The sequence below is a fragment of the Anabas testudineus genome, chromosome 14 (genome assembly GCF_900324465.2).
Source record: "Anabas testudineus chromosome 14, fAnaTes1.2, whole genome shotgun sequence".
NCBI classification, from domain to species: Eukaryota; Metazoa; Chordata; class Actinopteri; order Anabantiformes; family Anabantidae; genus Anabas; species Anabas testudineus.
The window spans coordinates 4095069-4115134 of record NC_046623.1 but is presented as its reverse complement, the minus strand read 5'-3'; the positions used below and the strand labels follow the sequence as shown (position 1 = coordinate 4115134).

General features: G+C 42.4%; 4 protein-coding genes across 13 annotated transcripts in view; 2 read left to right on the top strand and 2 right to left on the bottom strand.

The window, feature by feature from the left end:
- Positions 1 to 1123, top strand: part of cltca (clathrin, heavy chain a (Hc)) — a 28458-nt gene extending 27335 nt beyond the window's left edge. For both annotated transcript variants that reach the window (XM_026372445.1, XM_026372444.1), the window contains one exon: positions 94 to 1123. In XM_026372445.1, coding sequence (XP_026228230.1) covers positions 94 to 227 — 134 coding nt within the window. In that variant the 3' untranslated portion in view covers positions 228 to 1123. The remainder of the gene's footprint in view (positions 1 to 93) is intronic.
- Positions 1104 to 3894, bottom strand: ptrh2 (peptidyl-tRNA hydrolase 2). Its single transcript, XM_026372446.1, has 2 exons — positions 3840 to 3894; positions 1104 to 3253 (listed from the first exon to the last, which is right to left on the bottom strand). Exon 2 carries the CDS (start codon positions 3241 to 3243, stop codon positions 2728 to 2730), a length of 516 nt encoding a protein of 171 aa, XP_026228231.1. The 5' UTR covers positions 3244 to 3253; positions 3840 to 3894; the 3' UTR covers positions 1104 to 2727.
- Positions 3895 to 5379: 1485 nt separating this feature from the next.
- LOC113170370 (differentially expressed in FDCP 6 homolog) lies at positions 5380 to 8170 on the bottom strand. 2 transcript variants are annotated; one of them, XM_026372442.1, is made up of 11 exons: positions 7856 to 8170; positions 7606 to 7764; positions 7246 to 7372; positions 7103 to 7153; positions 6864 to 6938; positions 6693 to 6749; positions 6551 to 6610; positions 6396 to 6460; positions 6194 to 6266; positions 5988 to 6037; positions 5380 to 5902 (listed from the first exon to the last, which is right to left on the bottom strand). In XM_026372442.1, exons 1-11 carry the CDS (start codon positions 7924 to 7926, stop codon positions 5719 to 5721), a joined length of 972 nt encoding a protein of 323 aa, XP_026228227.1. In that variant the 5' UTR covers positions 7927 to 8170; the 3' UTR covers positions 5380 to 5718. The 2 variants fall into 2 exon arrangements, with proteins under 2 accessions (XP_026228227.1, XP_026228228.1); XM_026372443.1 differs by lacking the exon at positions 6194 to 6266 and having other exon boundaries at positions 5773 to 5902.
- Positions 8171 to 9331: 1161 nt separating this feature from the next.
- LOC113171031 (vacuole membrane protein 1) overlaps positions 9332 to 20066 on the top strand; it is a 56056-nt gene continuing 45321 nt past the window's right edge. For 4 of the 8 annotated variants that reach the window (XM_026373399.1, XM_026373398.1, XM_026373393.1 and 1 more), the window contains exons 1-5: positions 9332 to 9442; positions 11061 to 11163; positions 11315 to 11453; positions 13554 to 13644; positions 15057 to 15167. In XM_026373399.1, the coding sequence (XP_026229184.1) occupies positions 11085 to 11163; positions 11315 to 11453; positions 13554 to 13644; positions 15057 to 15167 (420 nt within the window). In that variant the 5' untranslated portion in view covers positions 9332 to 9442; positions 11061 to 11084. Of the gene's footprint in view, positions 9443 to 9664; positions 9756 to 11060; positions 11164 to 11314; positions 11454 to 12982; positions 13060 to 13553; positions 13645 to 14974; positions 15168 to 20066 lie in introns of those variants that run through there. The other 4 variants (XM_026373395.1, XM_026373394.1, XM_026373397.1 and 1 more) reach the window with 4 other exon arrangements.

The window sequence follows — 20066 nt, the reverse complement described above, 5'->3', positions numbered from 1 at the left end:
ATCTATGACCACTATGACGAAATCATTCATTTTCACAGCAGAACTGTGGCTCTGGTTGAAATAAAACTGACCATTTACTTGCGTCTTTTCCAGGCACACCACAGCTGATGCTGACAGCAGGCCCCAGTGTACCTGTGGCCCCGCAGCAAGCTTACGGCTACGGCTACCAGGCTCCTGCAGGATACACTCAGGCAGCACCTCAGCCAGGCTTTGGCTACGGCATGTAAAGATCTCTACTCTCTCCCTCTCCACATGCAGGCTGGAGTTACCATCCATCCATCTCCCACAGTCCTTCACCAGACCATTACTGTCTCTGTGTCCTCTACAGGGACACTGGGATACTGCGTTTTGTTTTTTCCTTTTTTTCCCCCCATTTTTAAACTGTCATGAAGGACTCAGTTTTATTTCTGTCAACGAAAACAATGAATCACAAAGATTAATTATCTCACATTCCGTATTGACTAGATTAATTTTTCTTTTGTCTATTTTATTTCAATGGGAAATGGTTTATGTACAATGGGGGGGCTTGTGGGAAGAGCTAGTCCTCTTCTCCGTTTAAAAAAAAAAAGTCTGTTGTGAAGCATCTGATTTGCACTCTGTAGTGAGAAGACATTAATGTAGAACCTTTTTTTTTTTTTTTCCTTTTGATGTGTGTGAGCCGCTTCTGTCCAACTGTAAAATGCATTTAATTATTGTATATTCAGACACAAAAACCGCTATGTTCTTCTATATTTGAACATGAAACCGCTTCCATGACCACAATCCTGAAACACTACGTTGTAACTGTCATGTCTCCACACTCACGCTTTTAGGGTTGTTTGAAGAAAAAAAAAAAACTAGAGAGAGTATTTTACATACAACATTCAGGAAAGATTCTTTCCACCAAGGCCTATGCAGAACTCTCCAAACAAATTTTCAGTCAGATAACATTTCAATGTGCTCTAAAATACTGCTTTAATGAGGGACCATTCCACCTCAGGAGGGACTGCACATCAGTTTGTTTGACTAACACCCCACTTTATGCTGCGGTTTGTTTCTGCCAGATCCCGTTTTAGGTCACTGTTACTGAGCGTTCAGGAGTGATTATTCTTCTTCTTCCTTTTTTTTTTTTTTTTTTTTTTTTTTCTTTCCCCAAACAAGATTCTCCTCACGTCCTGTCAGGGGCTGCCTTTAACGTTTTCAGATGATTCACTCATACAACTGAGAAACAGTTTCACAGACTTGTGGTAATTTGAAGTTTTTATCAATGGCTTGCGTGTATACAAGAAATTAATCATTAACTCCTTTCAACTTGTATTCTTATCTAAATTACCTTAGATTTAAATTGTGCACTTACAATACTTGATGGTGCATAATCAGGATCATAATGAATGAAACGGCGGTTTTGTTTTCCACTTAAAAATAAAGGCTTCTTGTTTGTCAAGAAAAGTCTGATGGTGTCTTACATTTACATCTTTGGAGCTCTCTGTCCAACTTCACTCAGATGTTATGGTTCTGACAGGTAAACACTGAGCAGAGCAAACGTATGTGTTGGAAAGTGTATGAACAAGAAGCAGTTTGTGGTCTAATGTACAAAAGAATGATGACACAGCCCTAGAATTATGACCTTCCACATCCAAACAGTGTATCAGTGTTTCTGTTGGTTGACTGTGCACATTTCCTGAGCAAAGGTAAACCTGGAAGTTTGCTGGAGCCAGAAAAAAGATTAGAGGAAATGCATTACGGAATCTATATGGCCTCCAATTCAAGAGAATAGGAGATCATTAAATCCCTGAGATTGCTGAAAGCATGACACTAGTATAAAATCAGTTCTGTGCTTTCATTTCAACAGATGATTTAAGGACATCACTTTAAGGACTTCACTTTCTGAGAAGTTTCATCTGGCATTTTGTGTCATTTTAGTTAACTATAAGAGCAGATTCGGCTGCATGACATTATCAGTTAAACAACAGCATTTGAGTAATTTAATTACCCCTGATGGTGCAAGTCAGAGGGTGCTGAAAAATAATCAGACCAGGTGCTGGCCGTCTCTGACCACAGATGTCTCCTCAGAACTAGAGTTAACTAGGTGTTTATGACAGCATTTCTTTAAGACTACACCATGGAAAGATACAGTAAGACTGTGTATTTAACTGCATAGCTGGAAACATATTTTCAATAGTTAAAAACAACAAGTCTGACTAATGCATCATTTAAGGCCACAGAAAATCATTTATATACCTCTCCTATCATCCTGTCATTGTTTTATACCTAAATTAAACTGACATCAAGTCGCATCACAACAGTGAGATTACATTCATGTAAACACAGATTCTAATAAGATGTCCGTCTCAGAGTACGGTCACGTTGCTTAAATTTTATTTTAAAGTTTTAAATAGCTGATATATTTTTAAAAAAAATGCTTTTTTTTTAAATTAAGACTGAAGATTATGACTCAGTATTTTGCTGTGGTGTAGTTTGAATTAGATTAGACTGATTGGTGAGGAGCGCTGTAGCATGAAAGCTTTACTGTGTTTACGCCACTGTCGCGCATTTATAACAGTGAAGAAATACATATGGAAATATCATTACTGCTATCCAAGCCAAAAAATTAAAGTCAAGTAGTTGATAGGTAACAAAGTCTGCTGTTCTTATGTGAAAATATAAACCCATCGTAGCGCAACCTAATTTATGTTGCAAATAGTTTTACCAACAAGAAACTAAGTAATACAGATGTAGGCTGGAACTCTAGTAGAGCTTCAAATCTCCAGTGACACTGTCAATCAGATCAGCTGGGCCTGGACCAATACCCAGCACCGTACGTGACCCTGGTGCGATCTGTGTCCTTCCTGCATCCTGGATCAGGCTGACAGAAAGCCCTACTTCTTTGGCATGACCCAGCAGGTCAATTAGAGCGTCCTCATCAGGGGCTTTCACCACCACCTTGGGTTGGCCGCAGTACTCCCATCGCTGGAGAAGCTCGGGGTTCCTGCGCAGGACTTGCTTATAAGCTGATACAGCAGCGTGGGAGCACTGGGCAGCGACCTTCCCTTTGCCCATCTTCAGGTCATTGCGGACCACCAGGACCATCTTGAACTCGCCTCCTTCTCCCATCACACTTGCTTCACTGGTGCCGTTCCCCATTGCTGCTATCAGGCTTTTAGATGTTGAGGCAAAGCGACCCCGCAAGTGCCAGCCGAGGAGGAGTCCACAGCCCACACCTGCTGCTACACCCAAGCCCAAGGAACCGTACAGCAAATCCATGTTATCAGACCTGAAAACCAACAACACATAAAAGCATTATGCCTACGTGAGACTGCAACATCATGGTCTGGGTTTTAACCATCCAGTGGTCCTGGAAATGGAAATGTGCACATTTCCATTCTTCTGTGTCGAGTTATTTTGATTAAATTCCATTTAATAAAGCCTCACGACAGATACTTTCAGACCTTACACATTGCCATCAGTGTTTAACGTCAGTCAAAAAGTAGAATTAAGCAAAAACCGACTATAAAACATGATTTAATCCATTTTAAAGTGGTCCAAAAACAGTAAAACGGACAGAAATGTAGTTTCACTTTGTCAATACATCACAGATTGAAGACTTATTAAAGACAACTCAACTGATTAACAAACTAGCTGATTTACTTTAGATGAAATGTGAAACTAGCACCTGCTAACGTTAGCTTCCTTAACTAGTTACTTAGCTAGCTAGAAGCTCCTATGACTATACAACACTATACAACACATATGACTTTACGAGCAAACCAAACGCGTATTCAAACATTTTATCCTCCCGCTGTAGCAACACGGTGCTGAAGATTCGGTGTGATTTGTTTTAAAGTGCTTTTAGCACATACCTGTTGGTTTCTTCGTCTCACTCACAGCATGAATGAAGCTTCGCCGACTTTTTTTTTTTGGGTCCCTTTTTGATGACGTCACGAAGCCACAGTTTATACAGCTTTGTGAAACTTGTAAAACGATGTACAAACTATAAGAACGTGAGGATTTGACAGTAGTGTGTTTATAATCTGCTGCTATTTACTGCTTTTTTAAATGTGATCTGTGTTTCATCACGTTTTCTCCCCCTCTTTAATCAGTTTGAACCATTTCTTGTGCCACAGTTAACTGATGTAGTGCAACTTGCCAGTGTTCCTCCTGTAACCAAAGGTGTCATGGGATTATTTTAATTTATAATAACTGACACGATGACAAATCACCTAATACCATCCTAAAATGTGTTAAGTTATTAACCTCATTTAATTTATTATTCTATATTTCCATTGATTTCAATGTGTGAAATGTGCAGGGAGCTTTTGCACCTATTCCCACACGCTGCAGACTGGACCGTTCAGTTTTTAGTCAGAGCATACTGTTTGTACAGCAGAGATAAGACTGGAACATACCTCCTCCACCACATTACACCGGATGAGATGCCCTGATATGAATGATTGATGATTAGAATGAGTGGAGACACAGAGGAATTATTTCAGTTGAGAGGTTGGTATTGCAGGACTCTTTAAAACACCAGCGCACTCTAGTGGTTTCATGTGAACGACAAAGGCATCACCCAGATGAAGTTTTTTGTGTACGGTGCAGTTTGGATGCATCAAACTTAACATGATGTGTCCCCATTCAAAGTGACTTAACTAAATATCCACTCATGCAGAAAGTTGGTTTGTACAACTAGAGCTGCTGGTGCGGCCCAGTTTCTTATCATATTGTTAGAAATAGATGTTTGGGTGATTGGAGAATGAGATAATAAAGACGATGTATTCTTATTGCAGTGGACCCACTAGGATCAGCAGCAGTGTTTGTGTGCATACACGGCCCATATTTACAGGTATCAATGAGGGAATAGCTACAAACCAGTTCTTCATGTTTGTCATGGGTGTAAATGTATTGGGAATATTTGAGACTAATATATCTGTAGTAGTTAATTTAACCCTTTAAAATTAAGGGTTAATTTTAAAGGGTTACATTAAAAGGGGAGCGGTTCACATTCATCATCATCATTACTTTTCTTTTCACGCGTTACCTCCACTCAAAAATATGTTTTGCCTAAATTTGACTTCACTGTGTTGCCCTTTTGTTCTTCTTATCGTAAATGAAACACATATTAATGTTGGCAGGCAAGTCATTTTAAATTGTTCTAATGCATGGCTAATCATTTATACATATGCACTGCCAATATAAACATTTGTCCTCATACCATGAATACATTAACTGCTAATTGTTCAGGTGATACAGCACTGAACAGAACAGGCCATGGAACTTAATATGTAAGAAGTCCCACATGATTATTTCTTAACCATCCACTCACCAGTTAACTAAACAGTTCACCTACACAACCACCACAGAATGCATAATGGGAAATAACATCATCTTTATGTTTGAACAGTTTGAAACATTCAGGTGAATATGCAGACACTCACAAAAGGGACAGTGATTAAATGTGTGGAGTCGCTATGTGTTAATTATCAGGCCAAATTCAAGTCAAATGAAGTTGTATGTCAAATTTAGTAGTAGCACCCCCCTCAAGAGGGCAAGGAAAAACTCCCAATAAATCCCTTTAACAGGAAATTTAAAAAGGAAGAAACCTTGGGAAGGACCACAAATGAGGGAGCCCCCTTCCTGGGCGGACAGGTGCAGAGTGGTCACTAGTCGTCTAAGGTCATGTCAGTGTCATCATGTCAGGGTGAAGTTCTCTATGTAATGGAGTTCTTGTTGTGATGAACTTTACAGCAGGTCAAAAGCAGCCAAAATCAAATGTGGAAGAGAATTAAAGTTGCAGTCAATATCTGGAGTGTAGCAGACGGGCGTGACGGCGGCCAAGATACCCACAGAAAGAATGACACCGAGGCTGATGTTTGCTGCTAGGTGAACTCCTCTCCACAGGTTCCGGGCACAGCGACGCCACCAGCTAAAAACACACATATATCACTCAGGGGGTGTAAAGAGATGGTATATATGGGAACACTGTAGTGCGGTGTGTGACAGACGATCACCTGCCAGTCTGCGGAGGCCCCTCGTCTTTGTGCTCCTCCTCCTTCTCACGCTACAAGCATAACAGTACACACGTTAGAAGTGGGTTCAACGTAAAGGAACAGTTTAAGAAATGTGCTCACTGACTCTAAGAATGATAAAAAATTATGCTGTATCCTTTAGTTTACTGCATCAATACGTTTAATAATTCTGGCTGGGTTATAATCACCATTTGTGAAGTGCTGGGCGACTGTCTCTCTTCACTTAATGTCTCAGACCTCCCATGGAAATTCAGCGCAGCTCTATCACACCAAATACCAGACGTGTGAAAAAGTAGACATCTGCACACTGCACCACTGCACTCGCACCTAGTCAGTCAGTTGTGCATTTAACTAAGTAGGAAACGGACACAAATATCACTTGATACTTACAATATCTGCTGCTCTTGTGCGATGCTCAGCAGCTGGCGAAGTTTCCTCTGATCCTGTTTGAGGCCCTGCGGAAGAGGTTTGTAGGTTCAGCACGCCACGACGGCCACAGCGAGCAAACACACAAACAGTACATCCGTATGATATGTGATACGTACGTTAATGGTGGCCAAATGTTCCTCTAGCTCTTCATGTCTTTGAATCAAGGTCGTGGATTTCTATATGACACACAAACATCCTTATAAACCACCAGCAGCAGCTACGATGGCGACACACAGTATTTCTTAAAGTTGTTCATACCTCCTCTATTTCACTGTCTTTCCTGCGACGGTTTTCCAGAATCTCCTCAAGTTTGTGCTTAAATAAGAAAAAGACAAACATCGCTTAAGTGTCTTTGCAGGTAAACAGTATGGAATAAGTAAATAACATCATTACATTTACACGTCAGGACACCTGGAGGCCGGGATTTACCTTCAGTTCCTGTTCAGCATCCCTCAGATGTGTAATTTGGTCCTGACAGTTCTCTCCCTTTGTGTGTGCGTCCAGCTGAAAGAGAAATAACTCAGAGTGACAGTGGGAACCAGAGGAGGATGCTGGAAAATTAAAATAGCTCAACACGTTTTAGATGTTGTCAGCTCTTTTGGTATTGTGGTGTGTATCCAGCCAATAAATGCTTCTAAAGAATTTCATAGACCAGTATTTGGTCGTACCTCCGCGACCAACTGCTCATTTCTCTCCCACAGCTTCTGAATCTCCTTTTCCTGAGCAAAACAAAGATAAGCCAGGAAATCAGAACAGGGAGTGAAAAAGAAAGGAAGCGTATTAGATGAACTAATTCAAGCGCATGACTCACTTTTTCCCTAATGTAAATCAGCTGGCTCTTAATGGTGCTTCCTTCATCAGACAGACGCTTCTGATTCAGGACCTCTTCATCCGCCTTCTTCCTCTGTATTTTTATGTTTTCCACCTGCTGTTGGAGCCTGAACACAAAACCAAACCCCGGGGAATACATAAACTATCACATAGTGTTTATTAAGAAACATACACATGCAAATTTGACTGTTATTCTGTGAGCACTTGTTTATTTATGTGCAGCGCTGGTTTGTACATGTGTACATAAATCACTAACAACATTACACTCGTGGTGTGTAACTATGTTAAGTCACTCTCTTTCCATGACGCCTCTGATATAAAGTGAAGCATTGTATCGTACTGTTTCAGTTTGTCAGTGAGGTGCTCTCTCTTAGCTGCCTCCTCATTTATCAGCTCCTCCAGTTCCAGTCCGTCCTCCATCATGTAGTCATAGAGCTCCCTCTTCTGTCTGTACCTGCTTTTGGCCTGGTAGATTCTTCTCCTGAGCTCTTCCCGTTCTCTACAAACACACCAGAGAGAAAGCTTTAAACCATCAGGTGTCAAACAACAGCAAGGAGAATCTCTATCTGGCTGATGTCTGAGATACACACTTGATAGCTTGATCGTCGACTTCCCTCTTCTCAGTTATTTCTTCCAGATGGATGAAGCGCGCTCCCATCATCTTGTTGCTTCCTCCTTTCGTCCTTCTTCTAGTAAAATTGAAATATTCAGACACAATGTCCTGTTAAACACGACGTGTTGCCTACCTAAGCTTTGGTTCACCAAGTGTGTCTCTGGATTCCAACTGATGTGAACCTGCTTCCTGTCATTCCGTGTCCTATATGACATCATAACAGTCTGGATTCCATATGAGTGCCATAAATTCCAAGGAAGTAATGAAAAACACACTAAAGCAGGGCCTGGTGTTTGCCTGACACCGTACTCAGTGTTTAATGTGGGTAATATTTCCTCAGGGGCTCAGAGTCCAGGAAATGTTTGATAAGCTCCAAGCAGGTCACGGCTCCTGTCTCACCGCTTTTTGCCATCAAGGCCTGATCAAAGCGGGCCCGTCCAGCAGATTCTTGTCTGTCTTTCAAAATGTCCAATCAATTCAAATAGCTGCCTATGAGCTCAGATTGGGCTCTACACACATAACAAGAGAAATATTAAAACGTTTGGGCCGATGCCCGTTTCTAAAAACATGTAGACAGGTAAAAAATCCCCCTGTTCCAATATGCAACACAGTAATATGTACAAAAGTAAAAGGCCTCAGTGCTCTCTGATTGGACTGTATGTGTCCTGCACTAGTATCCAGACGCTTTCTGTTAAACCTGATGCTTCTCTTACATGAATTTTTATGTCCTCTCGTTTTACATCCCAGCAGTTTTTGAGGTCAAGGCCTAGAAAAAGAAGTAAGTGATCTGACTCCTGGACCGGCCTGCCACCAGAGCCTGTGCTTGACTGTGTTTAGCACTTTTATACAGATTACATACTGGACACTCATTGGCTCACTGGCTATGGTGATGTTGTAAATGACACAGCACAACTTGCTTGTCCTACGTCTTCCCAGTGAGGCCTCGGGAGAACGTAACTCCAAAACTTTGAATTGTGTTCATGCCCAGTCAGAAACTACTTCCACCGGTGGGAATAGAGCGACCTCGCGGAGAACAATCACCAGAAATAGTTTTCTCACTCTGATAAACAGGGGGATGCTGAAATTCAAACACTACAATACAGCTGAGGTCCTCTGTCTGTGCTCATGACCTGAAAAGTGTGATGTCCTGAGGTATTTATTTGGGAATTAGCTGAGCTCTCTTTGCCAGAATGCCATTCATTGACTCTCTGTGTGAAACCTACAGAGGACTGAGAAGTGTTAGAAGTGCGCTCCAGGAAAGACATCCACTTATTTATAGACCTTTAATTAGACTGGCTCTCTGGAGGTTTGACCAGGCAAATGATGAAACCGCTCCCTCTCCGCGTCTTTCTGTGTCTCTCTTCTGTCAGCCTGCTCTCCCCTCCCCCTAGCAGCCCTGTTTCAGTACTCTATCTCTCAGTGGCCCCCTCCATCACCACACCCTGCACTCAAGTTATGATGCAGTTCATGGGTAGCGTACTTTTGCCCTACATTGCCACTGGGGCTCCAACACAGTTTCTACTTGAGCTCAGCAGCACATTGTGGATTAAACATCAGCTGAAAGGTGAGTTTGCCCTTTTTGAATAATACTTTATTGAATTACACTAGACTGTTAGACTACAGCCCTGCATTGTTTTACTTTCTAGTGTTGTATAATCTCCCACCAGTGTGGATATCTCAGTTAAAAATGTGCAAACTGATTACAGCTTATTCAGTTTCTCATCCTGACATGTGTGTGCTCTGTGCTCAGTTTCTCATTGTCCCTCACACTTGAGTTACTCAACAGGTCTGGGTTGTTTTGGTGGAAGTGATTGCGCAATCAAGTGCTGAAGCAGTGTGCTGCTGAGTCTTGCACGAGCACTTGTGCTGTTTACCAGGTACCTACCTTATAGATAATGCTCTTGTACACTAACAGCTGAGGCGCATGTTTTACACACGCTGACTAGTTTGGCACCAATTGGTAGGATTGCTTACGATACTGCACACTGACATACTCTGTTGAACCCTTTTGTTGGACAAGGCATTGCACTCCTCAATGAAAGGAGGAGAAATGATAGGGTGAATTAATTCCTATTGTGCATGAAGAGTTGGCACAGTGCTAATGTGTGCTCAAGGTTTAAGGTGTGTGATGAAAAGCCTTTGTTTGTGGTTCTCTGAGAGGGCCAAGTGCAGCCCTCTAAATGCCTTGCAGTCTAATTGTCTGAGAAGATTTTCATTTTCCCCTGGGTGACACACATACAGCTGCATAGAAGTACTCACCGCCTCATTGTTCAGTGATCAGAATGTGTGTATGTGTGTGTTTGTCCTTCAGGATATCGCAGGACATTTGAACCTGATCAATGGTGCTTCACTACAATCTGAACCCAATGCAAAAAATAAAAGAATAAATAAAAACATAAGCATGTCTTACGTGTCAGAATGTGATTAAATAACAACAGCTTTTACAGAGATAATGAATTCCCTGTATTATGAGTAATCTGTGCAGTGACTGGAGCCTGACAATCCAGCAAGTGTGAATTCATAGAAACCCAAGGTCTGAGCCACAGGCCAAGACCTAGGGCACACGATAGAGGGATTAAACCCTGACTGTGTGTGTGTGTGTGTGTGTGTGCGTGAGAGACTGACAGTTCCTCCAGATGGTGAGCTGCATACCTCTGAGTCCCCATCTCGCTGCTAACTGATAGATTCCTAAGAGACCCGAGGTTCTGTGGAGACACAGGCCCGTGTGTACGAACGTGTGGGAATCTCCTTTGAGTAAATGTAATGAAACAAAAAGCAACATCTTATTGTCTTACACCCCATCACTGTGCCCTGTGCACATCTCTTGCTCACCAGGGGAGGTACGTACACAGGGAAACTCACTTGCTTCGAGTGTAAACATTGATGCTAATTAGGTCTCATTAGGTCATGTAAAGGCTTTATTGGGTTACCAGTAATCTGCAGGATATAGGAGCAGGAAAGCACTGGTTGGTCAGCTGGTGTGTGTGTGCGTGTGTGGGAGTGTGCACACAGACAGGCAGAGATGTGTGGAGAATGTCCGGAGCTGCTCTGTGTTGTTACGTGTGAGTCCTTGTTTGTTTTGGGCTCGTGTCAGGTTGAGATCTGGCGAGTAGCGTACTCTCTGTGTACACTACTGTGCATCAGTGCATGATGCTGTGCTGAAGACCCATCTCTTCTCTCAGCAGGGCTCCTTCCCGGCGAACCAGATGGCAGAGTGCGCGGCCCAAGAGGAATTACCTCAGAGGCGCTTTGGCGTCAAGACGGACCAAAACGGAGAGGTGACAGGTATAAACGAACGTATAAAATACAGCTGCAGAGGATCAGCCCCATGCTTAAACAGACCTCTATTATTATTGCAATAGTACTAAACATGCATTTTAAACAGCAGTTCCTTGCATGTTCATGTGTGCGTGTGCTTGTGATACCTGCTGGCTAGACTCTGATCTTCCCGTGCATGAGAGAAAGCAGAAGGACAGGGAGGAGAGTGACACCCTGGTGTTATGGAGGAAACCTCTTGTCACGCTGCACTACTTCACTCTGGAGCTGCTCATCACTCTCAAACTCTGGATGCGGAGGTGAGGCCAAGGGTGGGATGCAACGTCCGGCTACACAAGCTTGTTTCCACAGAGCTGCACTCGAAATCTTCCTGTCACGAATGGGTGCATTTGCACGAGTCAATATATATGAGGTAAATGGAGAAACGTTCCTACTTACTGCATGTGTCCAAGCTGTAAAGAAGCGTATTAAAGACAAAGCTGAAACTCAGGGCTCAGTGTTTAGTCACGCTACCCTATAAACCCTCTGAGTGTAACCAGCATTTAGCCGGTTAGACTCACAAAGCAGTACATAAATAATGATTTCTGTAATTATTATTTGTGTGCTACTATAGTGCTGTCAGCAGCTAAGCAGTGGTTTTGTGAGGCTCGTTTTATTTATAAAGGTGGCAGAGATGTTCGATGAAAAAAAAAAGAAAGACTGAAAAAAGAGGATGTGATGGTTGTGAAAAAAATCAGCCTTGGTGCTGTCTAAGAGCACAAACACACACACACACACACACACACACACACACACACACACACACACACACACACACAAAGAAAAACCCGGAGGTGACCTTGCTTTGCTGGGTGCTGCGTAACAAGAAGGCCTCATCTGTTGGTGTTCAGTGTTCAGTCTGAGCTGTGAGGAGAGCTGCAGAGAGAAGGACACATCCCCCGGGTGGATCTGCACGTCTTCCCCCCCCCCCCCACCACCACCACCACACCGGCTGCCACCTCACCCACAGTGCACCAGACCCGACTACTGCGTTGCTGCCCTGCTGCACAACGTGTCTTATTATACACACACACACACACACACACACAGGCCTAGAATCTCTGTTGACACCGAGAGCCCCGAACAAGGTCAGAGTGTACCCTCCGGGAGGGCCTCTGCGGTTTTACGTTTGCGAGGACAATGTGTTTATTTTCTAAGCTACAAGAGGATGTGGTGAGCCGCAGGCACCACACGAGCAGCGTCGCGCCTGAGACGCGCTGCTGCTCCCCGACACTCGGAGCGTATGGAGCTGGAGCCGCTGCTGTCGTCATTCATGTGCGCGCACGTACGTCGACGGCAGTGGTTCGTCATTGATAGCGTGTGCGCAGCACTGACGACCGCGTCAGGGAACACAGTGTTCAGTGTCGGCGGCCCTGCGCTTGTTTCAGATGGAAGTGGTTGTGAAACAAAGGAACGACTGTTATTTTTCTTAGAAATCGCAATCGTATTGTTGCAATTTCAGCATCCAAGCATTATTGTTTGTTTTGTTTTGTGGCACAGTTGGTGCTGCCCCTAATTCACATTATGTATTTGACTTAGGGAAGTGGGAGATCTGTCAGAATAATTTATATAAAATACTGGAAGCATTTTCCTGCAAGAACAACACTGGTGTTGTTACATTAGAAAAAAAAGCCCGTTAAAAGTAAATGAGTAACTTAATAAAACTGACATTTATTCTGCCTGACACATGGTAGGTCATGTTTTCAGACAGTCGTTAGCTAAAGTGCGTCACGACTAGCTTAACAGAAAACCGTGTTGAAACGTTAGCAAGTAACTGTAGAAGGTCTTAGCTAGCGCTTAGTTAATGCACATAAACTACTGTTATCTGCCAAAATGTAACGTTAAGTGTTTATGGCATTACAGTACGTAAGTATTTGGTCTGCCCGTTTGAGTTAAATACTATCATACATATTTGGATTTGCTACATTGCTACGTTAACTACTTTATTAGCCTTCTCTAAAATACCTACGCAGCAGCAACTTGAGTTGGTTAGCTAATGCTAAATGCAGCTGACGTTGCTTTTCACCACTACAACCTAGAGCACAAAATGTCAAATGTGCGTGCATGTGTGAGGTAATTTACGTGTTGGGCATTTTAAAGTGTTAATATTACTATGTATTGTTAATATCTCATTAATATTAATTTGGCATGACAATGCTCCGAGTGGTGCTGGTGGTGTCAACAAAACCAGCTAACTAGCTAGCTACACCAAAGTTCTGTGAATTTATATTGTTCTCAATCCTAACATACGTATGTTCACAACTTTTATTAAATCCTAACCACGTCTCCTTCTTAATCACCATCTTTGTCTTGTATTCTGTTCACTACACACTTTGATCCATCTCTTCTCCTTCACTCAGGCTGTGGCAGCGACGACAGACTGTATTTGGCCTGCTGGTCGTGCTCACCCTGCTCTCCATTGCCTACAGCATTGAAGGAACACACCAGGAGGTGACTGCATAGTAACTGCATAAATAAATATCTTATAAATATCTATACCGTAGATTGCAGCCATACTTCAGTGCTGTGAAGGATCAGGTCGTTCAATTGTGAAAAGGCAGTGAACATTGTAGGACTGATCCATATTAGACGGTGTGGGGATAATTTATCACTGTTGTGACTGGTAGCTGTAGCAGTAGCCGCTCCAGGCAGCTCTGTTGCAGGGTGATTGTTTGACCCCTGGTTCCTCCTGTTCATGGACTGAATTGTCCCCTAGCAAGACACAGCCAATGTCCTACCAAGATTAAAATGTGCAATGTATATGCAGTTCATTAATTTATGTATTGCATAGTGGAATTCATGATAAAATTAAATATAGTGCATGTCTTAAGTGATCATTAGAACAGAGATTGCGACCCACAATGCAAGAATACCTTCCAGAGGATACCTGCATGTACACCATAGCTAGTGTGTGCTTGTGTAATCATATCTTCATAACGCCTAATTATTAACTTTTAATAAAGCTCAGTATTACTTGATACTGAGTCATTTCACAATAAGTCCACAGGGCAAACTACTAGAGCTGTGAGTGTAGTGTGAGTTGTAGATCTGACTAGACCCTTCACTGTCTTTTTCCCCTGTATTTTTTCCTTGCCTAGCAATGCATTTTGAAACCCGCTGCCATGAAAGGCTTTTGTTAAGTGTTGTACACAGAGTTGTGTAATCAGTTCCCAGTAACTACATATAACAGTCATCCATAACTGGCGCTGCAGTTCCCAGCATTTGGCTAGCAAAAACAGAGGCAGTGTGTGCTGTTTTTGATTTGCAGGGTTTCCTGGGAAATTGAGTCTTTGGTCACTACCCCCCCCCCCCCCCTCGCACCCCCCCTCCTCCTTCTTCCCGTAATCTTCAAACTTCATGCTTCCTTCTGAAAACAACCTGCCTTGGCTCGAGGGAGGAAGTCTAAACTGAGTGATAGATGGCAGCGATAGTGGTGGATGAACAGGAGGAAGAGGCACACAGAGAGAGATAGAGAGATCTTGGCTCGTCTTACTCTACTAGTTGTGTAAGAGCTGGCTGCCACCAAAAAGAATAATAGTGCTTTTCTTCTGTCAGTGTGCTGAACACTCCTACCCTAAAGCTCTGTCCTCTAAACTCAACAACACCCTCTGTCTCCAAAGGTCTCTCTCTCACTCTCTTCCTCTTCCTCTCTTTCTCTACCACTCACTTGCCCTCTCCCACCCTTTAAAGTGCCCTCTGTACTGCACACTTTCACTCTCATACCTTCTTTCACTCTGTATCTGTCCCTCCCCTCCTGTGTCGGTGCCCCCCCCCCCCCCCCCCCCCCCCTTGTTTTCCTCACACTCTCTGCATGTGTCTCTGCCATGTGGTTGACCGTCCCTCTCTCTGGCCTCTCTCTGCAGTATGTGCGTTACATGGAGAAGAAGACGCTGTGGTGCGCCTACTGGGTCGGCCTGGGCATCCTCTCCTCGGTGGGTCTCGGTACCGGCCTCCATACCTTCCTCCTTTACCTGGTAAGGCAATGTTTTCTGTGAGTCCGCAACAAGTTGCCCGTCACTTCCCCACTGCAGTTACTCACTTGCCTGTGCATGTTTATGACAGAACTGAAACTCAAACACAGAGGATGATGGTGGTGCAGTGACGCAGGTTTATAAAGACTATGTTGATGCTGTTGTTGGGTTGTTGCTAAGGATTTAATAAGAGTATTATTAAGAGCTTTCAAAGGCTCCTTATGCATTTGCACATGCATATGTGAGTGTTCGCATGGGTTTGTGCGTGCGTGCATTTCAGAGCGGGGCGGAGATGAATAGGCGCTGTGGTAGCCGCACTGTTTTGACAGGCAGTCCAGGAACAATCGCACTCACTGACCCCTCTGACTGAGTGCACATGAGGATAAAAACACTCTCCCTCCCCTTCACCAAGTTCTTTCTCTTTTCTTTCTCCTGCTCTTCTGCTCCCCACTGTGTCGCTCACTCCCACTTTCTCTTACCCTCGCTCCCCTCACTCTCCCTCACCCTTCGTATGTTTCTCCTGTGCTGACAGCCCTAATTTTACTCCTGCTTTCCTTCCTCTTTCTTTCTGCGTCCACTCCACAACTCTTTCCGTTTTTCTGTGTTTGCTCAGTTTTGAGTGTAGCGAGGTGTCGGGTCTCTACTGCTGATCAGATCAGGGTCCCAAAGCATCTGCTTGTCCTTACTGCTCTGAGTCCTTCTGTCATCAGGGAGCCCACAGTTGCACTCGCACCCTTGCCCAGGGGACCTGAACTGAAAACTTTGAAGTGTGTGTCCTGCATTCTGCTGTTTTTAAAAGCCAAACTGTGGTACTCAAATGTAATTTGATAGTAACCTAGCTGACTTTTCTGGAAGGTTTCATGTGAGGTTTTGCCGTCTAGTGAGCGTGGCTGGTACTGCAGGTTGTGGTGTCATTGGGTTCAGGACAGAACTTGGTGCTCCTTGCTGGAGCTGCTGTGGTGCATTCTTTGCAGAGTTTGACTGATATTGTTGTTTTAAAGGCCGATACTAGTTCAGATATTTATCTGCTGCTAAATAATGTTTTTTGTACAGATGTATGGACTTCTTTAGGAATGAAAATGCATCTGAAATTGCATTTTACCTATGATACACTGAAAGCATATAAAGACCTAAACCAAAGTAAGAAGCACAAAATTGACCTCAGAGAATTATAATTACACATCTTTTCTGTAGAAGCACTGTTTGAATGAGCTATTGAAATCCCTAAGTGATTTTGTAGATTTCTGCGCCCTGACAAGATATTTTGGATTTGCCACTGTGAAAAGGTTTAAGGATTTCTGTGGTAAGACCAGAGACTGCCAGCAGACACGGTGTCCTGTTTTAGGAACTAGGACTGGGTCAGTGATTATAACTGGGTCAGACAAGTTCAGAACACTTGCTAAGACTTCCCCACAAACTTAGAATTCTAAGGCTGACAGCTGGTACTGTTTTCCTTCCTGTCCATATGAGACTTAATAATATGCTAGAAATAAGAACTGAAGTGGGCCCAGACGTTTACCAGCTGTTGACTTTGATTTACACCCATGTCAACATTTGGAAGGAATACTACCACAGTTACTCTGTAAGTGATATACAACTGCACCTCTAGAGATATACAGCAAGTCAGGGGAGAAGTCAACACCAACCACTTATTGCACAGCTACTCATCTGGTCTACAGTCTGGTAAAACACTTAATGCATTTTAACATCAGCAAACTGCCTGTCTGAGTAGACCAGAGAATAGAGATCATTCGATTAATTGAGAAGCTGACTTACAAAAATGAAAATGAACAACAGCTGTTCTGATAATCAGTTTATTTCCCATACCAGTCACCCGTTCTTGAACATTTTTAGTTTCTTTCTTTTCACTTTTTTCTCAAAACTTTTGCAATTGATAAATCAACAATTTATTGAGGAAATTGTGTGTCGATGAATCAGATGATGAAAGTAATCATTAGCAGCAACTCTGTGATTTGGATTAGTATATGATTAGTTTTAGTAATAAATTGAGACGTTAATCTAAATCTCCTTCATTTCAGCTAAGGTGTCATTATAAACTGACACTGTATTGTTGTCACTTCAAGTCTCTTGAGTTCTGAACTGCTTATTGGACAAAACATAAAATTTAAGATGTCATCATGGGCTCCGAGAATCTTTGATAACAAAAAAACAATAAAAAGATGTATTGATTGAAGCCAAGCTGTTTCTTTGTGCATTACTAAACATTGTCATCACAATTCCCTGGGACATTGCTGTTAACAGTCAGTAGAGGGAGCCAGCAGTCCTTAGAGATCAACAAACAATAAAAATCAGTACAAAGTGGTTTTTAGTTTTTACATGCAATGGTAACTCACTGTAATCTTACCAAGTATCTGTATTCTTGTTCAAAAAATACAGCTGAAGATGTATATATATTATCTCTTTAGCAATGAAGATCTAAAAAATAGGAGTGAGTTTGACAGTTTTGGAAAAGGAAGAAGGAAGCTAATATATGGCTTACATGACCACCTTTGACATTGTACTAAATATGTCAGGTTCTTTCTGCAGTTAAAGAAGACAGGCAGAACATATTGTGGCCACACCACAATCTGTCACATACCTATAGGGCAGCACATAAAACTGTAACAAATTCAGTACATCAGCAGTTCTTATATAAGTTCCACATAATGTTAAATGCAAAGAGGTGCAAAGACTAGCATGTCTAATAACCATCTCCTACTTCCACATGTCATAACATGCAACTCTGTGTTCTCATATGACTTCCCCAACCTTCCAGCTGTCATCATTCCTTTGTGCCTTTTCTGACTTACTTAAAGCACTCAGGTCCCTGATTGAAGCTGTTGCTTTCATTTCCTCCAGGTACAGATAATGTGTGATCATATTTTTCTTTTTAACACAGTGTTCACTTTAATCAATCTTTCACTTGTAATAGGTGTTGTGGTAGAAATAAATGAGTGCATATCACATACACATCCTGTGGTAGGAAGCAATTAACATTATATTACAGGAGACCTGCAGAACCACCAGCAGAGGGGTGTGTGGAGCCAGTTACAGCAAACTTTCCCAGTCAATGAAACCAGAGCAGAAGTGGCAGTTCTCCTGTTCCCTGACATGGGCAATTGCCGCTCTGCGTCTCCTGTCTGTGTTTGCATCCCGCTGAGACTGCGGGAGATCATTGTACATAGACAGGACTGGTTAATGGAGAAAGATAAAACCCAGCAACTCATGCATAGAGAAGAAAAAAGCCTGTTTCTTGGCACACCATCAAGTGTATTTTATCCAGCTGCTCAGAGGGAGGAGGTAGTGGGTGGATGCTTACAATACAGAACACGAAAACAATAAAATCACGCAGGAACACTGGAGCGATTTAATTTCAGCGAAGGCTGTGGACGTTCGGATGAGTACACACATGCACACTTAGTCCTACACCTGCGCATGTGTCCGCCATAATGATTGTGAAGATCACAGTTATCAGTGGTACAGGATTCCATACCCAGTTAGGTTGTTAAGCATTTGTTTTCTAGTGACAACTAGTGTCACTGCCCTGCATAAATCCTCTTTTAACTGAGAAGGGGTTAGTAGTGAGTGTGACTCTTAAAAAGCTTGGGAATGCTGTAAATATTTTAGCAGAGAGCTCATCTGAGTCATCCACCATTAAATTACTTTCAGTAATGGCTGTTGCCATTAAGTCATTATGGGCAGCATGAAAATTGTTGTGCTCAACGTTAAATCAACAGCAACAAAGAATTAAAGTCATTATAATTGAAGCTGCGCACGTTGCTGTTTACATAATAGCAACTAGGGTAGTCTTTTTTTGTCTTGCTCTTGGTTTTGAGTGGTTTTGTGAGTGAGAGGGTTACATGATGTGTCTTTCTGGGAGTATAAATGTCAGCAGCCACCAGGGAAAAAAACAATACCAATCCAGTGTGATAACAAAAAAATACATGTTTGTTTGTTTGCAGATTTATGACTCATGATTTAAAGCACCTTTTAACTTGCAAAATAAATAAAGGAACATTCTATAGTTTTTATATTCAGTTTCTTTCAGGATTGCTAAATTATAGGTTCCAGAGGAGGCTTGTGTAGAATATAAAGATTTTCCTCAGCAAACCCCCTAAAATTAAGTTTTGGCTGTTGGCAATTACCAGGAGCACAGCTTTAATTATCGCCAACTATCACTGTAAGCGCTGAGCAGGTCTAAGAGCGTGGCTTCCACACACTGCCCCTGCTTTGTTGTTACTAGCACACTCACACACATGCACACACGCACACATTACGGCTTGGATACACACAGATGTCGTTATACAGTTAAGTACAGTCCTCCCACACATTAACAGTCTGACAACATGTGGGTAAGGGAAACTTTGTCAAATCATGGTAGGGTATTGAACAAAGGACTGGTGTGTGTGTGTGTGTGTGTGTGTGTGTGTGTGTGTGTGTGTGTGTGATCGCAGAAACAAACAATAGGACATTTTTATATTCACGTAGACAGAAACCTGGTTGCTTTGTTTGACTTGTGACTCACACACTTGTCCTGGTGTGTATCACCTGGTCTATTCATAAATAGATTTTTGTGTGTGTGTGTGTGTGTGTGTGTGTGTGTGTTTCTAAACTGAGCTGATAAGACTTGTGCTGTATATATAAACCTTAACATGATATTGATTTAGAAATTTCTTTTCCTGCCTGTGTAGAGTCGTTATCTGTCCACAAAAGTAAGAATTGATACCTTCCATACATATTACTGGGAACATGAGTGACACATCAGGATCAAGTTCAGTAGTTCTTTGAAAAGCTGAAAAGGTACTCTTGAGTCACCACTGGCTGGCAGTAATGGATCTCCTGCTTTAACTTCAACACCTCTTAAACTCAATTTGAAACCATTCATTTTTAACTACATCTAGC